The sequence below is a fragment of the Gallus gallus genome, chromosome 5 (assembly GCF_016699485.2).
Source record: "Gallus gallus isolate bGalGal1 chromosome 5, bGalGal1.mat.broiler.GRCg7b, whole genome shotgun sequence".
NCBI classification, from domain to species: Eukaryota; Metazoa; Chordata; class Aves; order Galliformes; family Phasianidae; genus Gallus; species Gallus gallus.
In genome coordinates, this window is record NC_052536.1 from 28,549,937 (window position 1) to 28,577,737 (window position 27,801).

Here is a 27,801-nt window from a genome sequence, read left to right on the forward strand (position 1 = left end):
CGTCATACTGGACATTTTCTGAAAGTAAAATTAGAAGAGACTATTTTTTTATTTTTGAGAAACATGCTAGTAGGAAATAATGTGCTCTGTGTATGACCCTAAAAATGATAGATAATAACTTTGGATATATGCCTTAAAACCCATCAATACAGATAATAAATAATGATATTTGTCTGGACTTAAAGAATTACTCCAGTTTAAAGCTGCTATGTGAACACACATAGTTTTATAGCATTTCTCTGTAGTCCTCACATTGCCCATCGGTTATCTAGCACTTGCTGAGATCTGCTGCTTTGAAACAAAAACATGTAATAACTCATGAAGTTTGGGTTTCTTAATTTTTCTGTCCCCTCAACTGCATGATGTACTAACATTAAGAAACCCAGTCTCAGTCAAGAATCCTTATCTTCTGAGATTAATATGGACATCTGGGTTGCTGCTGAGTGTGTTGCTTGAGTACTGTCAGAAAAAAATCCTTCATACATACCTCAGTATCATATGTGTAAATCTAGAGTGTTGTGCCACAGAGGAAACATAGGTATGGCATCCAGCTCCTTTGTAGATATCCATAGTGATCTCAGCATAATGTCTTCTATACAGATATAAGATGCCAGTAGTTTTTCATTCCCCTTTCTTGGGCAACAGAGGCATTTTTCAGGTGCTTGGTTTGTGAAAATGTTATAAGGGACAGCACCAAAGTATACTTATCATCTGTTGCCATAAACAAAGCCAGTATACTTAATTACCTTTCCCAAGATAGCAATAGCAGCTACATAGTCATCTCTAAGGAGGGAAGACATTGTTTTCATACTGACAAAAATTAAACGTTTTCACATAGTTGTGTGGACTGCCTTCATTATTCTTGGATAAATCTGTAGGCTACAGTGTAAACTCTATACCATTCTTAAGAGTCTGCGTCTTGACAGAAGGTTGCAGAAGAAATAGAAATCATTCAAACTGAAAATTGTTTTGGAACTGTTTTTGGTTACATTGGTGCCACTTTATTTTGCAGTATTTCCTAAAAAGTGTAGTCAAACATATTAGGCTTGATAGCTCTACTGCTTGCAGGATCTTCAGTGACTGTCATTCACCCAGCAGTTATTTTTCTTTCAGAGGAGCTGATAGCCTGCATTAGCATCTTGAGCCAATACTGCATACCAATCTTCTGAATCAGCTCAGTGCAAGACTGTTTTGGTATGTAACCCAGCAAGTGTCCATGCTGATTTATTTTTCCTTGCTTCAGATTCAGTGATCAATAGTATTTTTTATTGCATTTGCTATGCAACAATTCAACCATCTTCCCAGTGTTGTAATCTGGAAAAATTGATACTCTGAAGTTACATATTTGCAGCACTGATTGAGAGCACTTTAGACTGTGTTCCAGTGAACTGAGGCTGAACAGTACCGTTTGCATGGTGCAGCAGTCTGTTTTGTCCCTTTGAAGACTGTCAAAGTTACCACAGGTTAGGGTACAAGAGTCTGCTAGCACAGTATGTTGTTCTGAGACTGATCTTGCTTTTTACAGATAAAGGTTTGTATCTGTGTCTTCAGTCAGTGAAGAGAAACACAATGCAGCTTATCTTGATATGAAGTAAGTCATAGATAATACTTCTGTGCTAGTAAAAAAAATTGTTTCTGATTAATTCATAGACTTTTTGAATACAGTATGCTTTATTTAAAAGTATTCAAAATACATTATCATTAGTTTTCCAGTGATCCACAGTTTTCATTTTCTCTTCTTCACTTGTGTAAAGTCACTGACGGTAAGCATCTGCAGCCAGTCTCTCTACAGACAGTTGTGAAATTACTGTTACTGATCGTTGTTCTTGCAGTGTTTTGTTGGTTCATGTAGTTGACAACAGCACATCATAAACCATGTATCATTGTAACTCATTGTCCCTCAAACAGAAAATGTACTGTACATTTTCTCAGGGACCACCTAAAAATTTCTTCCTGTCAATAAATGCAGCTATGTTCTTTTGGTAAATAACACATGAAATGTTTTTCCGCCATGGAAAATAGCACTGGAATTTCCAAGTATACTGAATGATATTTCAGTCTTATTCATGTCTTGGTGATATCTAGAATTTGAATTTACTACCACTTGCTTATCATGGCATCATAGATTGGAATCTATTTACATGCAGGCTGCCTTAAAGATTATTCAGTTAATTTATTTTCTCAAGGAACATTAGATTGGCATTTGTCTTCTCGGAATCTATGAATTATGTATATCCTCTGTGCTCACTTGCAGAAAAGCTACTGAGTCTTCCATCTCCCATGCTTGGCTATGATTACAAAGAACTTATGCTTCCAAATTTCATTAAAATACTTCATATGCTGCAAACTACACAGAAATGTCCCAGCACCAGGTAGCAAAAGCAGTAGCGGGGAATGTATATACAGAGTGGGTATCAGAGAATTTAGTTGTTTTTTGAGTAACTATCTGTTGTTGCTTCAATCGGTAAATGTAGTAGAGCTTCAGATGCTTTTTTTGTATGATAGGCAGAGAGATGGAAGGCAGCTACATCAGACTGTACAGTTGTAGAAAGGGTTCTTGAACTAATGGTGAGGTGTGAGTAGTGCTGGCAAGATCTGAAATGTTCAATGATTGCAGAGGTGAGGTAGGGAGAAAAAAGTGCAATAGATAGTCTGGGGCAGGTCTATTTTTAATTTTTTGTTATTATTTTTAAGGAAGTTGGAATACATTGTAAACTGAGAGAAGAAATTATAATATGAGCAAAAGTTACCATGCTGGACTGTTAACTCTGTTATTTTTAGGACAAGGTAAATTGATCTCTTGGTGAGATATCTCCCATCAGTTCTTGGATGCTGCCTGAAAGAATACTGGAAACTCAGTTGGTGGCAGCCTTTTTCTCATACCAAAACCGAATATATGCTTCTGTGCACTATGGATTTGTGCTACACAGTGCTGAGGTAAATGCAGGGTACATGTATTCATTATTGTAGACTGTTGGCCTTTTGTACTGGGTACAGTCACAGAAGGTAAGATTTTGGCTGGCTTAATGCCAAATGCCTAGTAGTGCAGCAAATATGATCCATAAGAACTGCTGCTCGGTATTCCAAAAGGATACCTATGCTTATTGGTATCTAAATAACAATAATATTAACAACAATATCTAGTCCATTCATAATGGTTCTCATTAGTAGATTGCATGATGATTTTCAAAACCAGCCTAGCTATCTTCATTCTACGAATGAAGAAACCAAGGAATGAAGAGTATTTTAAAGTGTTTTGCCCACATTCATGTAGAAGTTCATAACACCTGTATGAGCATGATTTTACATTCCTAGCGTGGTATTGCTCACTATCCCTTGTCTTCTTGCAATGTTTTGAAAATTGCTTACACGAGAAGCTTTCCCAACACTACATAAATGTGTAAGCCACACTCAAGCATTACTGTTAATTCAAGTGTCAATTTCTTTGCCTTCTGCTGCATGTTACAAAGTCTTCTCCCTGAAAATTGGCCTCAGTCACTGAAAAAATGTAAATTCTACTGTCAAGGAACAAAATACATTTGTTACTATTAGTTTTGAATTAAATATAGAGAAATACAGGGTTTGTGTTTCAGCAGTAAATTGTAGAACTGAAGACGGCAGCATCAGGTTTTGTTTTGTTTTGTTTATTCTGTGTGTATCTCTGGTCCCTATTTTAAAAGCATCTGATGACAGGATGCTTTGCTTTATTTTCTATTATTCCTTCTCACTGACAAATCATCTGGAATATAACTTGAAGCAGCCTATTCTTGACTTACTGCCACTCTTTCGATTTCCTGAAAACAAAGCAAACCAAAACCACGATGAGGATGAGCTCAGAACAGTGCAGGAAATTAGAAAATAGAAAAGAAGCAGGAGTCAAAAGTGAGATAAGGGTGTAGAAGATAAACATACACCAAGAACCACAAAAGAAGGAAGACTGACCAGAGGCAACTGATTTTCAGACTTTTCTGATTACTTCTCTGTTCAGTTTACAAATGGTCAAGGAGTTTACTAGTATTTCTGCCCTGTGTTCCAAACTGGCCTTTTCTCAGTCTCTCCCATGCTGTTCTCCTTCAGTCACTCCTACAAACTACTTCTCACCTAGTCACCTCCAAGCAGAAATAACCTCTAGTCCTTGACGAACACCTGAGAGGCATAAAAGTCTGTGCAAAGCTAGTATCAGTTGACATGATATTGGCATACATCTCAAGTGGCTGGGGATATGTGAAGATCATTTCCGTTCACTATTGAAAGCTGATCAGCAAGCTGAGAAGTGAACAGAGTCTGCAGGTTGGTAAGCTCAGAGAGAGCAGATACTGCCTTTGCCTCAACATGGCAAATCCAGAAACAAGTAGTAGAATGCATACCAGGAGAAGTATGGTCAGCAAATGAAGAAAAAGAGAAGAGACAAATGCACAGTGGAAGAATAGATCTTTGGAGGAAGGTATAGTTTAAAACGAGGGAAAGACACAGAACAGGATTCGAGAAATGTGGAAGGTGAGAGAAAGGGTAATGCAAAGTTAGAGAAAAGGAATAGAAATCAGACAAAAGATGAAAATATATGAGTGACTGAGGAAAAGGAACACTTAGGCACGGGGGTGGGGGGGGGGTGGGGAATTAAAAAAGGACTGTTAAAGAAGAGAGAACAATGGGAAATGTTTTTAGCCAGGTGAAGGAATTGCAAGCAGCCCACTGGCCAGCTAAAAAGAGTCATGCAGTAGCATGTTCACAAAAAGTGAGGTTGTTTGGACAAGAGACACCACTCAATCTTTCATAACAGTATAATGGAAAACTCTGTGTAGTAAGCCTGTAAAAGCTTTTGTTCAAGAGACTGAGTCACTCATATGCAAAATGACCATGAGCTTAGACATGAGGTGCGGGGCATCAGCAAACTAAGAGCAACAGTCTTTGTTGTTTCTTGGCAGACATAGGTAACAGTGCATAATCACTGATAAGAAACTAGGAATTGTGAATATGGCAAGTGGTGAACAGTGAGAAAAAGACTGTCTTTCAGATGCCTGTTTATTGTAGCTGAATTGTCTGTAGAGATTTATGTAGAAATGCAGAATGTCAAGAAGGACACTAATGCTAATCTCAGTATGGTCTTGAAAAGATTACTCCAAAATAGGTCCACATCTTGCTAGGAATACACATTCGTGGTTGAGGATACTGCAGGCACACTGCTTGGAAGCAAATTAATGCTCTACCTTGGGCTTTTGGGAAGACTTACGACACACTGGAAGAAGAAATACGGGCCAACATTATCTCTTTGCAACATCCTATAGCATAGAGCTTTCTTATCCTTCTCACTGGAGTGTATTTCATCTGATTTTTCAGTGATGTTGCACAGCTGACATCAGTCAAACAAGTAAAGTGTTAAGTCTTTTAGAAAAGAAACCTGACACTGAGCCCTGCAAGGTGAGGTGTGTTCAGAACAGGGATCTAGCACAGGATACTTTTTAAAAAATACTATTTCACTATTATACAAATGCTAATCTATTGGCAATACAAATTTGGAAAAAATTTGTTCTAAGCAGCTCATGAAGTTTCAGCTTCCCTCATCTATTACTGAAGTAGGAATAGCAATGGGGAATCAGAAAACCCATCATACCTGAAGGTTGCGATGTTTTCTCTTTTTTTGGCTTCATTTTGTCTGTCCTAAAATAAATGAATAAAAAGTTCAGGAAAAAACACAATGCTGTTGTAGACAACCAAGGGGATAACACTATTGCCAACAAACCCAGAAAACAAACAAACAACAACAACAAAACTTGCCTTAACAATCTTGTTATGTACCAGTATTAAATAGATGCTATTTTAAACTCTTTCTGTCTGCAGTAGAAATATCTATTGCTAAATGATGCGGTAAGCCTTGCTTTGAAGTGAAGGCACATGGAAACAGTCTTTCAAAAGAACCCTAGCAGCTGAGAAGCCAGAGTGTGGATACTTGGAAACCCTGCCCAATATTCTTCAGCTTCCTAGCGCATTTACAACATCAGGAAAATCCCAGTCTGAAAAGGTGTTGCAGTAATATATGTTCTAAAACCAAAACTGCAACACATTTTAATTTTCAAAGTTTAACATCAAAAATCAAGTATATCAGAATCATTTCTTAACCATACTTACCTGCTTTTCCTTCTTTCTTTGCTTCTGCTGTTTACTGTATCCAGAGGATCTTTATTCTTTGATTGCATGGTGGCGTCTAGCCTGATTGCTTCCTGGGAGCTGCTGAAGGTTGCCCTTCCCCTTCCACTCTTTTCTGTGGGACCTACGCTACCTGAGTGGGGAACCTGGTTGGAGGAGGTTTGTTCAGTAACAGTTTCTTCCTCTGTTTTGGTGTTAGGCATGTTTTGCGAGTTGTTGCTCTAGACAAAAAAAAAAAAAAAAAAGAAAGTTAAACAGATACAGTAGCAACAGACATTAAAAATGCTCCACATATAGTGATATGATCAACTGATCAACACAACTGGAACTTTATGATAATTTCCTATATACTAGTCCTTTATATATTGAGTATTCAGCAAATAGTTGCCTTCTACCTGTCCAGCTGTCCACTGTAGCATTTGCTTCAAGAATTTTCTTTTTTTGTCCTTTGAATAGATCAAATGTCCTTGCCTTGTCTCAGCTGCGCCATGTCTTTCTTTTTCTGCTTTTTTTCCAATTACTTGTGGAATTCAGCCCCAAAGATCCATTTAAGAACATACCCATAACTACAAGGAAAAACTAAACATTGAACATTTTATAGTATGGTATTTGTAGATCATTACAGTTTTATCAGGGTTAGGGTGCATCCAGCGTTTTCACTCCTTTTGCCCTGATTTTTGTAGGGAGTTTACAACAAGCCAGCTATTTTGACAAACAGAACTGTAGATCCTTCAAAGCACAAGAAAGGTTTGGCTTGAGAAAGACAGTAAAGAATATTTATAGAAGCTATACTTTCTAATTGTTCAGCTCAAAGATTTGATATCTATTTGCCAAAGACTTACGTTGTCTGGTGGGTTGTTGGGGCTGGGAGCTTTCTCATGATTTGTGCCAGAATCCTTACATATTATGTTGACGTTGGTATTGCTAGTATCTTCTGGACGTTTCAGGAGAGAGATTAGCTTCAACCAGTGGTGGAATAGTTGCTGTTGTTGGTCTGGTGGAGCACAGAGCTCTAGATAATAGGAACGGCCATTTACTAATTTTAACATGAGTTGTTTCTTATCTGTGCTGTGAACAGAGAGTTCTACAAACTTCAAGGGTAAGAACCTGAAAAAAAAAAAAAAGATATTATGTCTGTCAGACTTGAAGATAGAATAAGACTACAAGTGAGAAACTGGAATAGGGAAAAGCTGCTGAGTAGATTTGGACACTCCAAGTGACGCTGACTTTGGAAGAAATGCTGAGCAGCAGTGCACAGAATGGAGGCAAAGAATGTCAGGTTCTTTACAGTGCCTTTATTCCACTGTTTTTTTCCTTGACAAACCTGTGCCTCCAATCTTTTCACCAGTTTTCAGCTTCTAATATGTTTTAAAAAAGACTTATTGGGTATTTTCCAGTCATTTTCCATCTGTGTGTGTGTATATGTGTAGCACTGGCCTAAAATGATGACCAGCGTGAGGCCTAAATTTGTGTCTTTAAATTTCAGTGATGCTCCTGACTTTACTGTGTTAGTGCTGGCAGAAAGTGCAAATGTGAGATCTGTTAATAATCTGATTTTTAAAAGGAGGAAGACACCATATGGAAGGGGGAAGAGCATACATGTTTCTTACATGCTCTTTGAGGACTTATTTAACCCTTCTCAGTGCTCATTCACCTGCTAAGCGCTAGCTGTTCCACTTGGGATGGATGCTCTGAGAATTTCTGGAGATTTGCCATTATTTCCTGTGGGGACACAGGCACCTTGTGTGCTAGCAGCATTCCACTGGGCATTGGTGAACTGGCAGCACAGACGCCGATGGTCACGCAGGTTGGTCGATTATGGAGATTAATCAGTTCCCCTCTTTGGTTAATCTGAACAACAACAAAAAAATCAACACTCTCAGAGAATATATATTAAAGATAGTTCACAGTGATTCAACCTAGGATTCCTGGAACTTATGTAATGAAGTGGTGAGGAGAGAAGGGAACATGGAGTAATGAGATGGGTATATATATATGAGTGAAAACAAAGGAAGAAAGTTGAACCAGGATGAAGAAGGATCACTGGTTATTGTGTAGTCTCCATCATTAGGTATCTGACTGCTGAGGTAAGAAAAAACTTGTGTACTATTATCTCAAATTTATTTTATTGTAAACATGATAGAAGAGACACTGTTCTGATGATTCAGTGTCTTTGTCAGAATTACTGTGATATTAATGAGACCTCATTTTGAGCCAGGATCTTGATACATGCAGTAAAAGTACAGGATGGAAAAAGATCACAGATAACTCACGCATAAGACATAAAATGACAGAAAAAGAGAAATGAGAAAATTCAAAGAAACAAATTGATATGCATGATCATATCACAGGTTATTTACCACTGCCAGAATTTGCTTTTGGTAGACATCAGAGAAAAAAACTGTGTTCTAAGAAGGAATTTGAGGGATAACGGTGTATTAAATTAGTAGATATCTAGTAGAAGCTCTTTCCAAGTTTGAGACATGGAATATGAAAAAATAGATCAAAGGCTATTATTTTTTACATTTAGTGGGCACGAGTCAGTGATGAAGCTGTTTTTGCAGGCTGTTTGTTTAGGGCAGCAGCCTCCTTGAGAATAAATAGTATCTGATAAATAAAGCAGGGATCAATCAAATACCTTGAAAATAGAGACTTGCAGCTAATTAGCATTGTGCATGTGTATTAACAATGCAAGACTGAGTTAATCAAGGCAAGAACAAAGGATGTTGCAGTTATCACAGTGAGGTGATGAAATCCTATGAAAAAGCTCTGTTGATGTACATTGTACAAGTAGAATTCACATGTTTTAGATACACTGTGAATGTAATATTGTAGACTTGCAGACTTTTGCAGGGTCATGAGGGGTTCTGTGGCCAGTCAAGGATACTGAAAGGAGGGAGGGAGTAGTGGGAAGCTTACTTAGGAAGGCTGGCAGCTGTTTAGGTTAGGTTGAACTAAATTTGATGGCTAAACAACCTTAGTGAGCTAGCACAGAACCAGCAAATTGCTAGCACTGTCCTAGTAGTTCCTACAGGACGGAGCAGGGGCTGACATAGAAGAATGAAAGCATCATTTTTGGCTGTCCTCTAATTTTCAGCATTGCTGTTGCTGAGGTTCTAGGCCATCATCTATAAAGTGAGATCAAAATGAGACTGTATGAGAAACGAAACATTGTATCCATATCTTTGTTTTAAATGAGAATAGGTGTGGTGGGAATAAATGAATGAGGAAAAACTGTTCAGAAGAGGAAGGAAAAAAAAACGTAATTTGATCAATTTTATATTGAGCATGCCAAATAATTTCATTTAAATAATTTATTTTTACCTGAACAAACCTGCTTTCAAACATGGGAACAGAGGCAAAAAGAGCATATTCTCCTTGGTTAAGAAGTCTCTGGAGGTCACCCATGATGAATTTCTGACTTGGTGTAATCTTTTTAAAATCAAGCTCACTACTCATTTTGCCTATCCACAAAACAAAAATAAATTTACATGTTAAAAGGAAAAGAAATAGGAAAGTTTGTGAATTGGGATTATAAAAATAAATAAATACAGCATTTTCTGACAGCTTTTATTATACTACTAAAAATCAGAACATTTCCCCTGTACGCACACATTTTTATGAACATACACTTTTAAGTGCAAAGGAAAACTTAATAGGGCTTTTTCACAGTTCTGTACTTTGTTTTTTACCATGTTTTTCCATGTTTTTTTTTTTTTTTCCACATGAATATAGTGACATATATTGCAAGTGATAGAAGCTGTTCTCAGTGGTAGTTTGGAATGGTGAATTCTATCATGGTGTCTCATGGATCACATATGTGTTTATTGGGAGTCAAGAATACAGAGACGCTGTGAGGTTACAATTCTCCAACAGTTAACTGAGTGGACTCAGTGGACATAATATTAGTAGCTTTACAAGGCGTTGGGGGTGGGGGGAAGTCAAGGTTATTCACTATATCTTTATTGGAGAGCTAACAAGCTATTATCCCAAGCAGATACTAAAGTCAAATGATTTGTTCAAGACTGCTCAGTATGTAACAGAATATCAGTAAGAATAGAAGATCCCTAATCTGTATTTTTGAAAAAAAAAAAAAAAAAACCAACACAAAAGCAAAAAACCAAAAAGCCCACAAAAACAGATGTAGTAGACTTCTACTTCCCGTCCATACCTTGTTTCACTCACAGAAATCCATTGCTTAGCTGGCGGAGTATACCTAAAGAAAGAGAGGACAAGTGAATGCTAATCCCTTCTGCAGAGCCCACTGGAATTCTCCCAGCTCTAGAAACTCATCATTGGTGGCATCACAATGCATCACTAGGTTTGTGTTCTCAACAGTCCTGGCAGCAATTATGTTTATTGGTTAAGTCAGGACATAGTGATAACAGTGCGTATTTCTTTGTAACATGTACACACTGTCTAGGTGCTCCTGCTTCAGCAGATGGATTAGATTGGACTAGATGATCTTTCAAGATCCCTTCCACTCCTTGACATTCTGTGATGCTGTGATCCTGTGATATCACCACAGATTTTTGCATTGATACAATCCTCTCAGTGCAGGCTACCAGGGAACAAGAAGACTAAACCTATGACAGATGATGAGCTGGGAGCCATGTCTAAACTTAGCAGAAATATTGCTCTCAACAGTCAGGGCACAGTCTTTCAAACATGCAGGATCCAAAGAGAATAAACTGAACAGGATTGGTGTTAACAGGACCCACTAATGGGCCCAGGCAAGACAAAGAAAATGAGATGAGACAAGGTGAGGAGTGAAATCCCAAGTCCATCTTAGGACTCCATCCTAGGATTCAAGTTAGCAGCAAGAACAAGAGGAGATAGAACTAGAGATTGGACTGTAGTATGTGCTCAAGGACATCTGTCCTAGCATCAGGAATAGAGACAAATATACCCGTAACCCAGCTCAGCAGAGGACTAGGGACATAGGCCAAAGCTTCCCTGCAGCTCCTAGATGGGAGGTGGTGGTCTGGGAGAGAAGAGAAGTGGGGTGGAGTGAAGGTAGCAGGTGAGGCTGGTCAGAGCAGTTAAAGCCTTGGTGAACACTGGAAGCTGGCACAGGCCCAGGATGTTAATGAGCCAATTTAAAGTGGTATGGGTATTCAGATGTTTCACACTTGTTTGTAGGTTTCAGCTTCTCTAACCTTTCGTTACAATCGGCTCTTGATCTTAACTTCTTCCCCCCCCCCCCCCCCCACTCTAATGTGACAGCATCTGCTTCAACTGAGCCTGTTGCTTTGACATGGTTTCGGGTCATGAGTGATTACCAGACTGGCTGAAGGAGTACTGATGTTGCAAAATAAGAATTATATTGTCTGACAGTTTGAAGATCTATTGTGTAATCCTCTTTGCAGCCTTCTTTCTGTAGGTACACATTCACTGTTTTCTTAGGTAAAACTCCCCAAGACAGTTTCTGTCTGACTGTACTATGCACTAACACAGTAGTGTCCAGCAAAAATGCTTTTTGTTCTCTCCGCTATACAACTTTGATCCAGTGTTAAAGACGATGCTTTTCTTTCCCAGCTGGATTTCAGTTGTGTAGTAGACATACACAGAGACAGATAAACAGTGTTGGTATATCAACAGTAATAAGAAGAAATAGTTTTTCCAAAACCGAATTACCTTTCTCTCTTTAGCCAATGGAAATGTAATTCTAAACATCAGAACAAGTGAGCAACTGAGCTGGAGGAGACTGACTCAGCAGATGAGTGGTCATAGCACTTACCTGAACCAGAGAAGCTGCAAGTCCTGTCCACCTACCCCAAATACATGTGTACACTTAGCTCTTGTCTGGAATGCAGAGTACAAGCACTATGAGAGTCAGAGCTAAGACTGTGTTAGGAAGCAGTAGATTAATTCCTTAGCCACTGGGTGATTGGCTATTGCAAATGGTGTTGCTATTTTTCAGGACAAGTTTTGTATAGTTCTTGGGAGTGTGAGGTGTGGGGTGAGAAGCTTCTGCAGCTCTGTGCTACTGGCTCCCAACAATAAGATCAAGCATACATACCCAGCCTGTTCTGTAGCTGGCCCTTGGATCCCAGTCTGTTGAGTTGATTGGCACATGGGCATATGAGCCCCTGAGGCTGCAGCCCCATCTCTGTTGGTACATATCCCTCATTCATGCGCATACACACACACACGCACCTCTCACTTGCCCTACAGACCCCATGATCTCTCTAAGAGCCACCTGGGACTTCCCCACTCCCTCAGTAGTTAGCTCTTGGCATGGTCTCATCCCTTATTCACCCAGGAAAAAAATGACATTGAGTAAGACACGACAGTGTGGGCAAGGCTCAGGGCATGGCCAGACAAGTGTATCTGTTTGTACTTGGTGGGCTTATTTATTCTTTCATCTCTCTATTTTCCTTCATCTGTTCCTCCTCAAATCGCTACACCAATCCCTTTCACAACCTCTGGTTCCCTCCCTAAACACATAAAAAATCTTGTGCAATCCTAAAATGCTCTCCACTTCTTCCTTCCTGTAAGGTGTTCTAGCCTCCAGGTGGTCTGAAGAGTGATCATAGGAGCCCTTCCACTACCTCATGTTGATAAGTTTCACACCTGGACAAGCCCTCCTGTGACAACCCTTAATTTGGGTTCCCACCTGCCCTCATGCCCCTGTGCTCTTTTTGGCTTGAGTGTTGTGAACACTTGAGGGAGTGAGCTGTTGAAATGCTGAAGGTTCCCACAATGGGCCTGGTAGTAGCTGAGGCAGTGCGTTATTTGGATTCTCTTATGTGCCATTTCTGTTCTCCTTCATCTGTGTGCTTTCCATCACACACCCTAACAAAGGACTTTTATTTTCATTATTTTGCTTTAATATAACGCTATCCACCACCTCTAAGAAAACTCCAGCTAATGGAGAAAGCAGTGGCATGACTCCCTAGCAACACAGCCTACAAAGAGCATACTAAATCCTGTCTTCTGCTTTGTTCGGTGGCTACATTGGGAAAATTGATTGGATTTGGCCAGTAGGGTATAAATTACGGAAAGCCACTCATGGATGTACCCTGCCAACTAACCTTCTTGTATTTAACTGAGTTCAAATAGCATTGCATCTGTTTGAGCCTCTTTCCCCTTCTGAAAGGCTGACGGGTGAGTAGCACTCAGGTCATTCTTATTCTCTCTATTCAGTCAATGCCTCTTGTGATGATCAGCTACCTAGTGTTGGTCCAAATGGCTGTGCTTTCAGAAAGGCACAGTACACCACAACTGACTGCTCCTGTTTGCTCTTCTGCAAGTTCCTGTGTGTGAATCCCTCTGAGCACAGCATGCTCACCAACCGGCAGGCTCTGCAGGGCCACATTCCAAGAGATTTCTCAGCAGTATTTACTGTGGAGCTATGTGTTGCAGGAACTTCATACAAAGACAGGACAGATATAGCAAAATTGTTAAGCCCCATTTTTTATTTTGCAGCTTCTCCATATAAGGGCGAGGATAGTTTTGCCTCAGGTGGAATTTATCAGGTCAGTTGGCCATTCTCCAGAGTAATATGACAGCATCCTTAACTGAAGCATAGAGGTCGTCATACCAGTGGGGAATCCAGCTGGCAATAAACCACAGTAAAAGATCAGACATAATAAGGAAAAGCATCAATATTATAGCATAGTTGTCAGATCACCAAAGCAGGGCTTTTCACACAGGATACAATGGATCCTCATCTGTGATAATTGGTGTTATCTCTGTTGTCTGGCACCTCAAAATCTCCTCAGGATTTTGGCAAAGGCTTTGATAATGGCAGCATGGTAGCTGCTTGTGTTTGTACTGCTTGTACACGCTCCAAGTAACACAAATGCTCACAGGTGTCCTTTTGTCAAGATGTTACTGTAAGTTTTCCTGAGCTCCTTATCTTCCCTGAAAGAGCAAAAGGTTAGTAAGTAGCAAATATGGATTGAAATACCTCCTGTCCTACTTGTAGTCTTGTGGTGCAGAACTTCCTTGGAGAAGTAGTCTAGAAGATTTCAGCTAATACAGATATTTAAAAATATATTAAAATATATTAGAAAAGGGGCAAATGGTGAACTGATAGAGACTGCTGACAATATTAACATGTTTGCAGTGTTGAAGGCAAAGACAGCTACGAAGAACTGCAGATGTATTGCTCAACATTGAGTGGAAGTGTGTTGAAATAGTTGAGGTTATCAACACAGATAAAAGTAAAATGATGCATATGAGAAAGATGTTTTCCTTAGCTGTCATCTACAATTACTTTTTTCTAGGCTGACCACATCTAATTAAGAATGAGACTTTAAGGTTACCTGTATTTTAAGATCTATAAAAACACATTGGACAGAAACACTGAAAAACAGTAATTAAGTATTAGGAAATAGAGAAGGATGTAAGTTGTTAGGCTATTATAAAAGACAGTTATGCCTTTTAGTTCTGCATGCAGTTCTGGTCTCCTTGTCTCAGAGACTATGGTAAAGCTGAAGAAGTTTCAAAGAGGTGCAACAAGAAAGATCCAATTTGTAGGTCCTTTGAGATGCAGCACTGACCACACACAAAGGGCAGAGTACATAGATTGGGACTCTTAATCCAGACAAGAGTTATCTACAGAAATATGGGTCGCAAAATGTGACCTTCTGGGTGGTTCTTACTGCCCACTCCAACATGAAAGCTGAGAGACATCAAAGGAAAATAGGAGGTGGCAGATTCAGAACAAAACAGAGGAGACAATGCTTCATACTGTTAAGCTGTAGGAATTCTTGTAATAAACACTGGGTACTGGGGGAATATTTGGAGGATGTATCATTATATATCTGCAGTGAATTTATACCCTCTTCCTGAAATGCAACCTCTTAGATATTTTTTTTTTTCAGGGATATATTTATTTATTTATTTATTTATTTTCCTAAAAGCTCACAGGAGACACAGTACAGGGGTTTCTGGATGTATGTTGCTTTCCTCTTTGCAGTTTCTTGAGTTTGTCCCACAAAAGCTGCCTTTTCCTGCTGGAGCCAGCCGTTGCCAGTGCTGAAAGCTGTGCCTGCAGATATCTTGGCTGGCTTCTCCTGGCTCAGTGCCCAGGCTGCACATGCTGCAAAGTGGGGTCCCTGTGAGGGAGCCAAATAGCTTGTTTCAGAATGATGAAGAGATTGATCACTTGGCCACAGCAGACAAACATCCTGGTTAGGAAATGCTCGTCAGACCAGTAACACTATGCTGTTTTTGAAAAGCTTTATGTCCTTGGTATGCTTGATCTCATTTGTCATGCAGATCTTTTAGATGTCTGTTTGGTAATGGCATCCTACCAGTGCACCTTAGGATACTGTAAAATCCACAAAGAGAGAGTCAGGTACAGATGAAGGCCAGTTTGCATGCTTTCTTCTCAGTTGGGTGGGACAGTTTTCTGGTGTTCCCCTGACTGGTAACACATCAGAATTGTTTCCCCTGATGGCTTCACTGCATGTTTAATTTAATCATGGTCAGATTATTTCATCTCACTCCAGTTTCTTTTACTCCCAATCCTCTCTTTTAAGACATTTTCACATTCAGCTAGCTCTTGGACAATGTGACTGTTTCTTATAGACACAAGTGCTTCAGGATATGATTCTTACAATCCAGCATTGTTCACTACAAAGACAGTAAATCAAGATTTTGAGATCATACCCTGCTGCTGTTTGTAAGGTAGTTTTCACATGCCTATACAATCGTCTTCCAGAAAACTCTCCTCTTATACTTTCCTTGAAGTTACTTTAATTCTAGTTTCAAATCACTGGTTATCAGGATCATGCTACAGCATTTACTTTCTCTGATATGTCCAGATTAATTGTGGAGTTACTGGTATACAACCAATCCTCAGTTCTGCTTGCAGTTAATTCTGCAAAAATTAAGTTTGTTGTCTGTATTTTCAAATCCAAGTTGGATCCATGCAAATGCATGTTTTTGCATAAAGACAAAGCATGCTGGATGTTTTTGTGCAGTGCTGTGCTGAGCAAGTAACCCCAGCCAGACCAGTTTGTCAGCTGGAGCCACTGAGCATGTGTGCATTGTCCTCAGAAGGCTTTGTATTCTAAGAGTTTTGTCAGCTTGTGTGCAGTATGGCAGGAATGCACAGGGCAAGTCTTACTCTAATGCAGAATGTGAGTCACTAAGCCCTTTTCAGAACACATGCAACTAGCAGCATATCATGATGTTGTAAACATTTGTAAACTCCACAGGCTTTTGAATTAGCAAGGAAGTGCCTCTGTTTTCATACGTTTTAAATCTAGCATGAGGACTCACCTTTTTGGGTGGAGGCTGGGATATACTTATTAGAAAACAAAGATTAACTCTGGAGAATTCACAGCAGCAGCAACAACAACAACAACAAAAACCAAACCAAAAAACAAACAAAAAACACAAAAGGAATCAGAAGAAACAACTATGTGGCTTTTTCACTCTGAGTAAATATAGAAGTTAAGCTACTGGCAGTGTTGAAGGGGTGTAAATACTGTGGTTTTTGACTGGATAGCTTTTGCAGGGTGAAGGGGTTTGCCAAACCATTCAGTAGTTACAGTTACTGGAGACCATGTTCTTCAATGTGAGGTTAAGGCACTTAATTGCAACCTACTGACCAAATACTGCTGTGGGAGTCTGTACCTTGTCTCTACTCCACAGATTGCTGCTTTGATTACCTACTACCTACTACTACTACTATTGGTTGCTGCACATCTCCCCACAACAACCTCCCCTTTTTTTTTCTTCTCTAGTTGTAACTTTGACCAGTGCTTTCCTTGACTATATGCATAAATGCCCTTTCTCTTCTAACCTGTAGTGCTAAAATTTCCTTTATTTTTTGTAATAAGAATAAAGCCAATTGACTTCAGCTAGTAGGCTAGTTTAGTCCAGGGACTACGACATTTTTGGAAAGTGTCAGCATAAATGATAATTTTCATGCAGTTTCAAATTTCATGCAATCATAAAATAGGTTGGTTTTTTTTGGAAAATTTTGTGCACAAGCATTTAATATCTGCCTACTTCTTTCCTGTTCTTACTTGTTTGTTAGTTAAAAAGAAAACTGTAAGGATCGTTACATGTCAGACCAACCTACTGGTGGGCTTTATAGTCTGAATTGATTTCTGACTCCTCATTTAATATTCTCCCACGTAGTTCCTAATGGGAACCAATACTTACTCCTTTTTGCTATCTGACCGTTCTTTCTGTACTTGTCTTCTCTTTGTAAAGTACAAACAGTTACCTGGAAACATCTCAGTGCTCTTGTTATGTAAGCAAACACACCTGTGGTATGTTTCTTTTCTTTTAGTGTGTTAAGAAAAATTTCTTAACCAACGCAAAGCCTCACAAACCCTTCAACCGACAATACTGGTTTTGAGAAGCAAAGTATTAGAAGATAATGGAGGGCCATAGAAATGCTAGGCCATCTTAGCCTGGTGTCTGGTATCCAAAATAAGATGTCGCGTTGTCAAATCTCAGCTCTCAGATGTAGTTCCTGCCCTGCAAGTGCTGTCAGAAGAAAGCCTGGGGAGTTTTCCCAAACACGACGTGGGCCAGCCCTTAGCACTGCTACTGTACCAGCTTCTGTGAACTTATGCGGTCAGCACAGGGTATGCGTAGGCTGCCTGCAGCTTAGGGGCCATCTTTAGTATCCATGAGGCAAGTAGCACCACATCTGGATTGAGATCTGTCAAAAGAGATGAGCTTTAACACTCAGTGCAGAGCAGCAGGATGAGGAGGACAAAGACAGAACTGCAAGGTGACTCCAGTTGTATGTTAATCTTAAGTGCTGTCTATGTTGCAGTATAATTTAAGTGCAATCCTTCAGCTCCAGAATCAAAAAAGGCTAAAGATTCTGTGCTAATTAGTAATCTCTGGAGTCACACAGCTCTCTAATAACTACCTAGAGATCAAAGACATTTCATGTCTAGCATATTTTAATATCAAGACAGAATTAATGTTGTAATTTCTGTAATTAAGGTCTTGAAATTAGTGTTTAGAAAAGGCCTATTTTTGTATGATGATTCCCATCCAACAGTAAAATCAAAGTTCTGGTAGCTGGCCAAGATGCAAAAGTTGTTTGTAGGTCATTGTAGGATTTCCCCAGCAGGATGACAGGGACTCACAACACCCACTCCCTATGTTTCTACACATGACAATTCCCATGTATGGGCGATGAAGAAAGTAACGTGAAAAGAAGAAAACTTCAAACATAGTGTATGGAAGAAAAAAAAAAAAAGAAAAAAGAAATTGTAAAGCTCATTTTCTTACACAGAAGTTTGACTACTGGTCAGAGAGCATTACAAAATGCATTAGGATGGCTAAAACAGTTTATGCTATCTGTGATTTGGAAAAAAAAATCCTGATTGTTTTAACCTCTACATGCTTTATTCATTACCATGGTGGTTAAGTGTTATGATTCCAAGATATGGTTTAAATGGAGTGATGCATAGCATAGCATAGAGCCAGTTCTCAGCCACGTCTGTACTGAGCAATGGTTTTTATATCAGTAACACCCAAGATATTCATGGCTAGGTTTCCTCAAATCTCTCTTGCATATTTGTCTAGTATTTCCACTGCATAAACAATCTTCTCTCACATTGCTATTACTAGTCTCCTTCATAAATTTTCTGTTTCACTGTATATGCTGCCTTGTATTTGCTTATAATTACTCCTAGGTATGTAATAAATCTTTTCATTAAAATAAGCCATGTTCTACGTTACTTCTCAGAGATGTCTTAACTCTTCTCTCCTGCTACTTCTGTGTTTTACAGTATTGGTACAGTAAACACAGACATTCATGAATTTAATGCCATCCTGCTATGAAACAGTGAGATTACAGGTGTGGATATTAGGGTCCGCAATAAAGAAATACGATCAGCAAGTAATGATCATGTTTTCTTCTGAAAGATCAGTCTCTGGAGTACCTTTGAACATGGTACTGGTATGCCCATCTGCCTTCTATCTTTGTAAGGCCTATGCAGGGAGTAATTAGGCTGTTGCATGGCAAAGAGCTTGGTCTTAAAAGCAGCCTCAGGAATTTCTTCTGTAATTATTGAAGAACTACAACTCTGGTCCACTGTAACAGTCAAGATTTGAACACAGTTTTCTGTGTTGATGTTCCCAAGTCCTCCAGCAGTACTGTGGACAAATATTTTGATTTCATGAAGGGAGCTGATGGAATTGTGTTTGACCCATGTGTTCCAAGGAGCAAGATACTATATGGCACCAATATGATTTTAGTCACAGATGAAACATGAAATTACCAGAATACATAATCTGGAAAGGGCTAATATTCCCAGTCAAAAGGAGAAAGAACACCATCAAAAAAAATGAAAGTTCTATCACATTTCACACAATGCAGGACAAGGGCTGTTTGCAACTGCTAGACAGGTTAAACAAGAAAAAAAAAGTACTCTCCAGCTTTTACTGGTACAACTGTAAATTTCCCCAAATACCCGTACAATTGTAAAAACCCAAAAACACTGCTTCCATTTTGTCCCCTGGGAGATAAGTTTAAGAAAGCGCACCCTGTATTTTCACTTTGCTTGTGATACTGCACCTTAGGAGAGGCTCTAGATCCCATCTACTATTTCCCTTTCTCCTGTCCACTTCCTTCACCCCAAATATCCTTTTAAAACAGTATTTTCTTTTTGATGTCCAAACAACAACGCTAAACAATTGAAATTTTAAATAATGATTGAGGATTTTTTTTATTCATTTAAGTTTCAGTATCATTACAGAAAATGTTATGGTACAGAGTTGTTTAACATCAGTTTTATTTCTTTGCTCATTTAATTTCCACACGAATGCTGGTAACACTAATATCTGTACAAGATCAGTCTTTGATTTTTTTTTTCTGTTTTTAGTTCTGTACATTTTTAAATGTATTGGTTAAAAAGGCTGTCAGCACTTAAGGAAGCAATTTTTTGATTGCTGAAATAAAAGGTATCCAGTTACTGCCCAAGAGTACTGAGCTGGGTGGCTGCCGGGACAAGAGAGATCCCTGAACGCACAGCGAGGTGAGGAAACCTCGGGGCTTCATTGGGTTCCCAGTGCAGCCACTCTGCTTTTGGCACTGTGCACATCAACACGAGATACAAGATAAAGAACAAGCAGAAGCTCTCTGTGAAGCGGTTATGAAGCATACTGATAAGGGAAATCCAAGTGTTGTCTACGCTAGTATAAATAAGCAGACAGCCTTGTTTTAAGAGCATAAGTAGTTGTATCTTAAAGATGAGAAAAAACACAAGTTCTGCAGGCACCTACTGCTGTCTACTAAAAGCTACCGCTATTAGAACTAGCATTGAACACACAAAGCAATTGCAAGGAAAGGAAAAAGTTGCTTTGATATAATCAGAATAAATTTCTTTGTTAAGATTTCTTTTTAAAGTTTTTTTAAAAGGTATTTATTTAAATTCCATTTGAAATATAATTCAAGATGTTGACTATACTGATCAACTTTTATCCAAATCAGAAAAACTAGCTGTGCCGTTGCATATTACAGGATACAGTCAATGATATGTGGACATGCATCAAAGCTTCGCTCTTGCTGGTGACATCATAGCCTTCCAATGACCATGACATCCACCACCTCCCCCTTGTGAAGCTCCACATACTGCTCTGTCTTTGGAGGTAGCATCAACAGTCCATTGGCACTGCGCATACTCATCAGACGACTGCTCATCTGATTCCCTGCAGAAGGGTGAGAGAAAAAGTTCAGTTAATTTTTCAGTTAGTTAATTTCAAATGCCGCAACATGCCAGATAGGAAACAAGAGCTGCTCTTGCAAAGATATGCTAACGTATTAATGAAGCTCCAATATATCTTTTCAAAGATGAGTAGAAAGAGGCAATTATGAAGAGATTTGTCAGCTTTCCATTGTTATCATTCTCAAAACTCTCATTCTCTTGCTGATTACTTTCCTATCCAGCCTTCCATTTTTTTTTCTGTTAGGTCTTTGCCTATACTTCATTTTATGTTGTTGTAAATTACTTTAATGTTGGAGTTTCTAATCCTATCAAAATTACTTCATTTTTCAATTTGTATATCTAGTTCAGATTGTATAGAGACTAAAACCAGCACAATCTAGAATTTTTTAAAATATACCAACTCCAAAGAATGGGTTTCTTTGGGATACTGAGCTATACAAGAGACCCTGGAGATGAACAGTATAGTGTTGTTTGTACTATCAAAAAATGCAGTAGAAAATCATGCCCCTTAGTTTGAAAGCCAAGAAACTTCTGGATTGACAGGTAAATCATTCCAGACAGTCTGCTCGAGCAAGGAAAGAAGTGATGTGCAACAAAACAGCTAAAATACTCAAAAATAGTATTTATCTCAACTGTAGCTGAATATCCAGAAGTATCCCTAGATAGAAAACATGATTAATAAAAGTCTTAGTCTGTGCTAAGAGAACATATACTGCTGTTTCTTCTTCTCCAGTTCAGTTAGAATCACACTTCTTCATTCAAATTGTTTCTATCTACAGCCCAATGTGTGTTTATTTAGTACAAAGAGTAAAAAGTAAATGTGCCTCTGAGTGCAAACAAGCACAGATGAGTATTTACAAAAAGAACACTGGCATATTGTGTGTGTGTACAAAGGTGTGTTATCCTGATAAAAAAAAGTTTTAACAATTAAGTTGGTAAGACATAGCATGAATTTCATATCATGACTGGGTAGCATAACTGTATACGTGGATGTGCACAAGTCAGAAAATCAGTCTGCATGAGAAAGCTTATATGAAAATACATGTGCGGTGGTTTTTTTTTTTTAAGCATGTATGGTGGACTGACAGGACCTGTGAGTGTATCTGTCAGTTTTTGTAACTGGGCACTAACCTGTACTCTGTGCCCAAGGTAGTGGTTCTTGGTGATGCCAAGTCAGTATGCACCGATGATATTCTGGGCGGGGGTCCAATTTTACATCACATGATAACTGTAGAGGAAGCAAAGAAAGGATGAAAATGTCATGCATTCAGATATCACTGTCTAAGATAATAGAATCATCTGTTCAATCTTTTCCTTAATAACAGTCTTTTAAAAAGCTTGCATTTCTAGGCTACATGGTGTCTAGAGCAAGATCAAAGGCTGTAGGAGGTAGAGACTGCACTATTTAGGGGAGATACAACTATGATATTACAATATCAAAGAGTATGCTGCAGTCTGCATGCATTAAGTGGAATATTCCAAAGCTGTTCTTTTACTGGGAGTTCAAAGATACTATCTCTCTGGAAAAAAAAGCTTTATTATTTCTAGTCTCCGGCTCACATATTGTACAGATAAAAAAAATTATTCACATTCAAAATACTGCCAGTCCTGACAAAAGGGAAATGACCAGTCTTTGAAATGAAAAGACATACAGGAGATTGCTCAAAATGAAGTTTAATGGAAGCACACTGGAAAAATATATGCAAACATGAGGGTCATGTTGGAGTGTCACATTCCTCAGAACTGGAATGCTACAAATTGCTGTCTGTCTTACAACACTTTAGCTGTAAGATAAAAGAAAAAGATGGACTACTGAGGAAGCATGTAAGAGAGACACAAGGGATGAGCAGTAAGAGAAAAGTTTCTGCAATGCCAAGAGCAATAGAAAAACTGTAAAAGGTAACCTGCTTTTTGGTACCTTCTTTAAAGCAAAAATAGGAGAATAATACATTATTAATACAGATTCAAGGGCAGTTACTAAAGAATGAGTGTACCCACCATTTCTTATGAGAGTAGCATTAAGAGTTTAAAGAATTTGCATTGCTTAGGTGGGAGCCATGTGGATTACTTAAATAAACAATCTGCTCAAGAGCAGAAAGACTTTGAAGTTTGTACTTTCTAATACAGAACTATCTCACTCCTTAAGTATTTCCAGATTATTATTATTATTATTTTTTAAACCATAGGTTAAAACAAATGTCCGTTTTTTTTTTTGTTTTTTTGTTTTTTTTAACAGTGAAGTGTCCTCCCTGCCTGACTGGCATATGGCTGCATCTAATATCTATACACCTTACTCCCCTAGTTGGCCACTTTTAGAAATTACGGGACTGCATATTAACATCAACAGATTCAAGTCTATGCCTCTGTTTTCTGTGAAATTCCTTCAACTTGTCAGAATTGGTCTAGTGTTCAGATCCCCCAGACCAAGACAGTGTTTCTAAGCTCAAACAGTAGTGTTTCAACAACTAGAGGGAACTTTCAAACACAGGACAAGCTTCTTACCCTGGCTTTGATAATGGTGGGCCGAGGATCCAGGATTCCCTGCATTTTCCTCAGTGCAGGAACAACAAAGAGATTGCAGGTGACAACAGCTGACACAGGATTGCCTGTAGGACAAAGAATGGTAGTGAAAGAAAGAAAGAAAGAAAGGTGGTGAAAGCCTCTTCATTTACTCTCTGAAAACAATATCCTATTTTTATAACAATCATACCCTAAAGATCCTAAAGAGCTTTCCATGCTGCGTACAGGAAACTGCCCACTTATGTCTGGGGTGGCACGTGGCAAGTAAAACTCCTCAAAGCTATACTCTCTGACTAATGGTGTCATGAAATTCTGCTCTGATCACAGCTGCTTTGTGTTCCTCAGGCTGCACCATTTGCTTCTGTTCTCCTGCAACCTTTCTTATTACATCTAGATTTATCTGAGGTGGGGCCAGCGCTCATTATGCAAAGGTATAAGTCCAAGCTCATATGGATATGGATTAATGATTAAGGTTTCCAAGACCAATGGAAAAATAGGTATTATTAAATAACTTTCTATTCCCTAAGGGAGTTGCACGAAGCTTTAACATGATTGCTGAGGAGAATTCTACTGCTTTACATGGTTTCTGTTGACTCAGAAGAGAGGTGTACAACTAACTTCTGTCAAACACCTCTTGTCTTACACATCTAGTCTTCCCTAGAAGACAGTTCTAATGTAAATAATATGAGAGAGAGATGTTCCGTTATCTCTGGCCTGGTGAACACATACTGAAGCAGGAGAGAGAAACAAGCCAAAAAACAGTAGAGACATCTGAACATCACTAGCTAATCAAGAAGAGGATACCTTGTTGTCAGAAGTCTGTGCAAAGCCAAAGCAAGAAGAATAAAATTAAGGGGGACAGAGATTTGTAGACAGATTCCCAAATAAATATTTATTCGGAACTCCCTGTTTTCCTCCAGCATGCAGGAGGTGAAGCACTGCTGCCCTCTCATGTTCCGAAGTATGAACATGACAAACAACTTCCATTCTGTGATGTATTTCTAGGCACTCTCTAGATCTCATCTCCACTTTCAATATTTTAAAATGGATGTGCTGACATTCAAAGAATTTCTATCTGTAAAATGGAAGGAGCTGTGGGAAAAACCACCCTTGCACAGCATATTAACAAAAGCCAAGGAAACTGCTGGATGGAAAAAATCATAAGGCCTGCATCCCAACCAGCACATTCTGAGGACAAGAGTAAGAACACCAGACACAGGTGTTGTGAAACATCACTGTTCTGTTTCAGATCTTGCCATCTGTGCACAGCAACAAAAGTAATCCACAAAACATCTTACCTGGGAGCGCAAAGATTATTTTTCTTACACCATCAATATCCAGAGTTGCAAAAGTTGTCGGCAGGCTATGGAAAAGGAAAACTTATGATCTGTGCTGCACTTTGACTGAACCTTATTACATTATTATTTAAATTATTTAGAAAATAAAACAAATGGTCATTTTGCTTCTGTTGAGAAAATATCCAAGAGTAGACGAATTAATACACTGTATGTCAAACAGGTATTGGACCAGAGAGATTATCACGTCACAAAGGAGTAATGAAAGAAAAATCTTACCCACACCCTGGGCTCACAGAAGGGCTCCAAGAGGAAGAATCTCCAGTTAGAGATCCTTCCGCCTTGGGAGTCAGCCCTTAAATGGGGTCTAGGAGGGGTGCAGCCAGGCTCCACCCCTTCTGGTCACTCAGGTGAAATTGCGTTCACCTGTGCCCTTGCAGCTGACTCAGCGCTCACCTCAGGTGGTCAATCAGAGGTTCAGGCTGTGATTGAACAGTTCCCATATAGTACACACACAAAAAAAATGAGATTCTATCTTACTGTCAGAAGCCAAATCAACCAGTAAGTTATACCAAAATTAAGTTGTTACAGAGCTGTATTTGTTTTTTATATAAAGTTCTCTCTTTTTTTTTTTTTGGTAACATTAGTGACTCCCGTTCCCTTTACTCTAGTGTTTATAGCAGTATTAATAATGGGACAATATTTCAGAACAAATAGTCCACAGATGAACAAATTCAGATACACAGGCAGTACTGCTCCTGAATATGATCTCCATCCAAGCTAACTCATTAAAAAGATTTCTTACCCTGGTTTCATAAAAACTCTGCCAAAGTGAATCTGTGCATGAAGATCAATATCCAGCACCTGTTTAAGGTAGTCCTATTTAAATTACAAAAAAGAAAATCAATTAAGTAACATCAAAGTGGCTTACATCATCTAAGTGTTCAAAGCAATTAACTGATATCAAATGAAGATGAAAGACTTGCTATATCCTGAAAGTGCTACAGTCCAATTGGGAATTTCCAGTATTTGAAAGAAAGTATTTTCAAAAATAAGACGTGAAGAACAGACTCATTTCAGGTGCCAAACCTGACTCTACAAGGACACAATAATATATTTACTTAAAAGTCAGCTGCAGCAACAGAATATTTAAGGATCCCACAAAGAGGCTATTAAAACATTCTCTCTGTTAAAGATGGAAAAAAAAAAGCCTTTATGATTCAAAGTTAAGCCTTAAAATCATCAGGTTATTTAACTTTTTGCCACAGAAGCTATCCTGTGGCAGAGTAAGAGATCTCCTAGTACTTTTGAATTCAAGACTGCACTGTAGAAATCATAGTTTTCCAGGATACTGTAATTACTGTCATTTCTTGGGGATGTGGTCAGGTTTAACTATCCTAAGTTTCTTAGAAAGGAAAAACTGTGGATGGCTTTTGCAATAGTTCAAAAACAATTATGCATAAATACTACTGATCCAGTTAAGAAAACTGGAATTACATATTCAGTCTTCATTAAAAATTGCTACATTCAAAGATTCAGTATACTATCTGTTGTGTTTAGTGAGACTTCAGACAAAGGACATAACAATCATCTGCTAAGACAGACTTTGGAAGTAGTAAATCTGAAATTCCCTTGCAGTTTTCCCATTTTTCTCTTTCTTTCCTTCTTTCTTTTGTTGTTGTTGTTTTTCAAATACTTGGAAAGCAGCAACTTTTTTTTTCAGCCAGGCGTGAATTCTCACTCACTGAATGCATTAACCAAATTTTTATTTGCTATTTAGTTTTTGGATGTTCACAGTTATTTCATTACATGTCCTGAATGCTCAGTATCAGAGGGAGAACTGTCAGTGGAATATAGGGCCCACTGACTTTATGCAGTTGCCTAAAATTCAGGCTAGGGAGAATTTAGCCAGAACGTGTAAATGCCTGTAAGACCATTCAGCAGTCTAGTCTCTTTCTAGAGTTCCCATGTCTGTACTAGGTCACCACACTCCCAATTTAAAGACCAGCACTTGGCCTTTGATATTTTTCTAGGAATACTGAGAGGAATAAAGGAATTTAAAGTAATTGGCGTTGGTTTAATTTGTTAATCATTTCTTTGACGTATCCAACAATATGATTTCTACTCAGAAAAGTGACAAAAACAGCACTCATGTTTGTCATCTCCTAATGGCTGACTTTAGTATCTGTTATTTATAAAAGGAGAGATGTTTCTTTTACCTGCCAAACTCACAGATTCAGTCTGGGATCAAAAAGTAATCTGAGTTTTCCTTCGCATAAGTCATGATTAATAAATCTCCTGCAGGTTCATCTACGCCCCACCAGCATCTGTGTATCCCTATTTTCTTTGATGGTTTTGGCACAGGGATTACCAACAGGAACTCAATCAACAATTCTGTTAATGATTCAAAAGGCAAATATATCAGCTCACTGTGTCTCATATGTATTGCCTCTGTAGGACTATCAGGAGTAAAATGTGATAAAACTATTTTTGTAACAGATACAGCTCTGGCACATATAGGAAATAGATATACTAAATGAGAAAGAACTATTTATACACTTAGCTGCTTTTCAAAGTACTTGCAAAGTAGCTTTGTTCTATCTACATTTTACCTGCTCTAAGAGTAGAAAGAAGTCTGTTGTCTTCATGTGCTATTAACCTATCACCTTTGTCATCATAACTATATAAATAATTCCTTGGTTAAAAAAATGCAAATCACTTACATCAAGAACTAGAATCTTCCCTTTTGCTTTATGCCTACTATAGTACAGTAATAAGAAGAAATTAAATGAAGATAGTATTGAAGGCTATTTTCTTAATTATTCACACTTAAATGTTCCAAAAAAGAAAGGAAAGAAAAAGAAGGGAAGAAAGGAAGAAAGGAAGAAAGGAAGAAAGGAAGGAAGAAAGAAAGAAAGGAAGAAAGGAAGAAAGGAAGAAAGAAAGGAAGAAAGGAAGAAAGGAAGAAAGGAAGAAAGGAAGAAAGGAAGAAAGGAAGAAAGAAAGGAAGAAAGAAAGAGAAAAAAAGAAAGAGAAAAAAAGAAAGAAAAGAAAGAAAAGAAAGAAAAGAAAGAAAGAAAGAAAGAAAGAAAGAGAAAGAAAGAAAAGAAAGAAAGAGAGAAAGAAAGAAAGAAAGAAAGAGAGAAAGAAAGAAAGAAAGAAAGAAAGAAAGAAAGAAA

The 27,801-nt window shown here is 38.4% G+C and overlaps 2 protein-coding genes and 1 long non-coding RNA gene across 38 annotated transcripts in view; 1 reads left to right on the forward strand and 2 right to left on the reverse strand.

The window, feature by feature from the left end:
- LOC121110844 overlaps positions 1–27,801 on the forward strand; it is a 62,320-nt gene that overhangs the window by 6,156 nt on the left and 28,363 nt on the right. For 2 of the 3 annotated variants that reach the window (XR_005860226.2, XR_005860225.2), the window contains exon 2: positions 20,603–20,800. This is a non-coding gene — a long non-coding RNA (uncharacterized LOC121110844). Of the gene's footprint in view, positions 1–20,602; positions 20,801–23,043; positions 23,162–27,801 lie in introns of those variants that run through there. The other variant, XR_005860224.2, reaches the window with a different exon arrangement.
- On the reverse strand, positions 993–11,155 carry FAM71D (family with sequence similarity 71 member D). 3 transcript variants are annotated; one of them, XM_046941932.1, is made up of 8 exons: positions 11,054–11,155; positions 10,316–10,360; positions 9,469–9,608; positions 7,799–7,995; positions 6,987–7,251; positions 6,127–6,365; positions 5,612–5,658; positions 3,629–3,794 (listed from the first exon to the last, which is right to left on the reverse strand). In XM_046941932.1, the coding sequence occupies exons 3-8, from the start codon at positions 9,601–9,603 to the stop codon at positions 3,736–3,738; spliced, it is 942 nt and encodes a 313-aa protein (XP_046797888.1). In that variant the 5' UTR covers positions 9,604–9,608; positions 10,316–10,360; positions 11,054–11,155; the 3' UTR covers positions 3,629–3,735. The 3 variants fall into 3 exon arrangements, with proteins under 3 accessions (XP_040557482.1, XP_046797888.1, XP_421201.4); XM_040701548.2 differs by lacking the exons at positions 3,629–3,794; positions 11,054–11,155 and adding an exon at positions 993–1,616 and having other exon boundaries at positions 10,316–10,421; XM_421201.8 differs by lacking the exon at positions 11,054–11,155 and having other exon boundaries at positions 10,316–10,421.
- The window catches only part of GPHN (gephyrin), a 266,028-nt gene continuing 258,009 nt past the window's right edge, over positions 19,783–27,801 (reverse strand). For 30 of the 32 annotated variants that reach the window (NM_001031549.3, XM_040701116.2, XM_015287544.4 and 27 more), the window contains 5 exons: positions 25,428–25,501; positions 24,626–24,690; positions 23,310–23,413; positions 21,939–22,035; positions 19,783–20,790 (listed from right to left, as the gene is read on the reverse strand). In NM_001031549.3, coding sequence (NP_001026720.3) covers positions 20,657–20,790; positions 21,939–22,035; positions 23,310–23,413; positions 24,626–24,690; positions 25,428–25,501 — 474 coding nt within the window. In that variant the 3' untranslated portion in view covers positions 19,783–20,656. Of the gene's footprint in view, positions 20,791–21,938; positions 22,036–23,309; positions 23,414–24,625; positions 24,691–25,427; positions 25,502–25,575; positions 27,017–27,801 lie in introns of those variants that run through there. The other 2 variants (XM_040701118.2, XM_040701119.2) reach the window with 2 other exon arrangements.